The sequence below is a fragment of the Phalaenopsis equestris genome, unplaced genomic scaffold, assembly GCF_001263595.1.
Source record: "Phalaenopsis equestris unplaced genomic scaffold, ASM126359v1 Scaffold000606, whole genome shotgun sequence".
Classification (NCBI taxonomy): domain Eukaryota; kingdom Viridiplantae; phylum Streptophyta; class Magnoliopsida; order Asparagales; family Orchidaceae; genus Phalaenopsis; species Phalaenopsis equestris.
Window position 1 is genome coordinate 933762 of NW_018165046.1, and position 1420 is coordinate 935181.

General features: G+C 48.0%; 1 protein-coding gene across 1 annotated transcript in view; it reads right to left on the minus strand.

The window, feature by feature from the left end:
* Window positions 1-579: 579 nt before the first annotated feature.
* The window catches only part of LOC110029841 (UDP-glucuronate 4-epimerase 1-like), a 1778-nt gene continuing 937 nt past the window's right edge, over window positions 580-1420 (minus strand). The window contains 1 exon segment of the mRNA XM_020732301.1: window positions 580-1420. This exon segment is cut by the window's right edge and continues 25 nt beyond it. Within this exon segment, the coding sequence (XP_020587960.1) occupies window positions 727-1420 (694 nt within the window). The 3' untranslated portion in view covers window positions 580-726.

Here is a 1420-nt window from a genome sequence, read left to right on the forward strand (position 1 = left end):
GCGGGCTGCGGGTCGACGCCTGCGGCCAGCATGCGGGTCGAGTTTCAGGATGAGCAGTTTATCCTGAAACGCACTAGCTGCCCCAAACAAACCCCTAGGGTCCGTTTGGGGCCACTTATATTGGGGCAACTTATAAGTGCGGGCGGAGTTTTCAAACCGTTTGGTTCGCGTGTTTCGTCAGTTTATCCGAAACTGTGTTTGAGTTTTGCACTAAACGCAGGCCGCGGGTCGACCCCTGAGGCCGGCATGTAGGCCGCGTTTCAGGACAAACAGCTTAGTCTCACTTTTATGGTAGCTTGAAAAGTTCGCTTAGAAGAATTAAACGAAATGCCACTTAATTCCTATGTATTTACATATCTAACAAGAATACTCTTAATTACATATTTTTTTTATTTCATATTTATAAATTTCAAAATAATTTAAATAAAAAAAAAAAAAATAGAATCCAAGAAAGTATTTTAGTTAGGTGGCCACAGCTGTAATTTCTACCCCAAAAAAAAAAAAAAAAGAGAAAAAAGTAAGTTGAAATTTGACGGTTGCTTGTTGCGTCCGTCTCCCACCGTCCCGTGCTCACGGAAAGAATCAAATGGTAATAGTAATCATACAATACAAATTGGATTTTGTTTCCAAACTACGATGAAACCCCCTAACAATCCCAAAAATTATAGCATGAAATAAAGGAATCCTCAATTCTCAGCCAAAATAGAGTAAACCAAAAAAAGAAATTTACAGATTAGTCTTCCGTCCACCTCGCGACGAACGACCGTAGTAAGATACATACCACTTGACGAATTTCTTCAATCCGGCTTCAAGATTCGTGCTAGGTTTGTATCCGAGCTCAGCCATGGCGCGAGTGATGTTGGCGTGCGTGAAGGGAACGTCGCCATTACCGGGCATCTCTATAAATTTCCTCTTCGCTTTAACCCGAAGGTGTTTCTCGAGGATGGAGACGAGAGTCGGAACGGTGACCGGAGAGGTATTCCCGAGGTTGAAGATGCGGTATGGCGCCGGACCGCTTTTCTTCCCGCCGGAGCCGGTGGACTTCCCGGAGGTGGCGAGGGAGGCGAGACAGCCGCGCACGATGTCGTCGATGTAGGTGAAATCACGGGCGAGATCGACATGATCCTTTCCGCGGTAGATCGTGATCGGTTTTCCGGCGAGAATGGCTTTCGTGAAGGAGAAATAGGCCATATCAGGGCGTCCCATAGGGCCGTACACGGTGAAGAATCGGAGGCCGGTGATGGAGATACCATAGATGTGGTTGTAGGTGTGTGTGATCTCCTCGCCCGCTTTCTTAGTAGCGGCGTAGAGAGACGCGGGGCGATCGGTGCGGTCGGACTCGGAGAAGGGGGATTTGTCGTTGAGACCGTAGACGGAGGAGGAAGCTGCCCAGACGACGGCGGGCTGTGGGCCGGAAGAT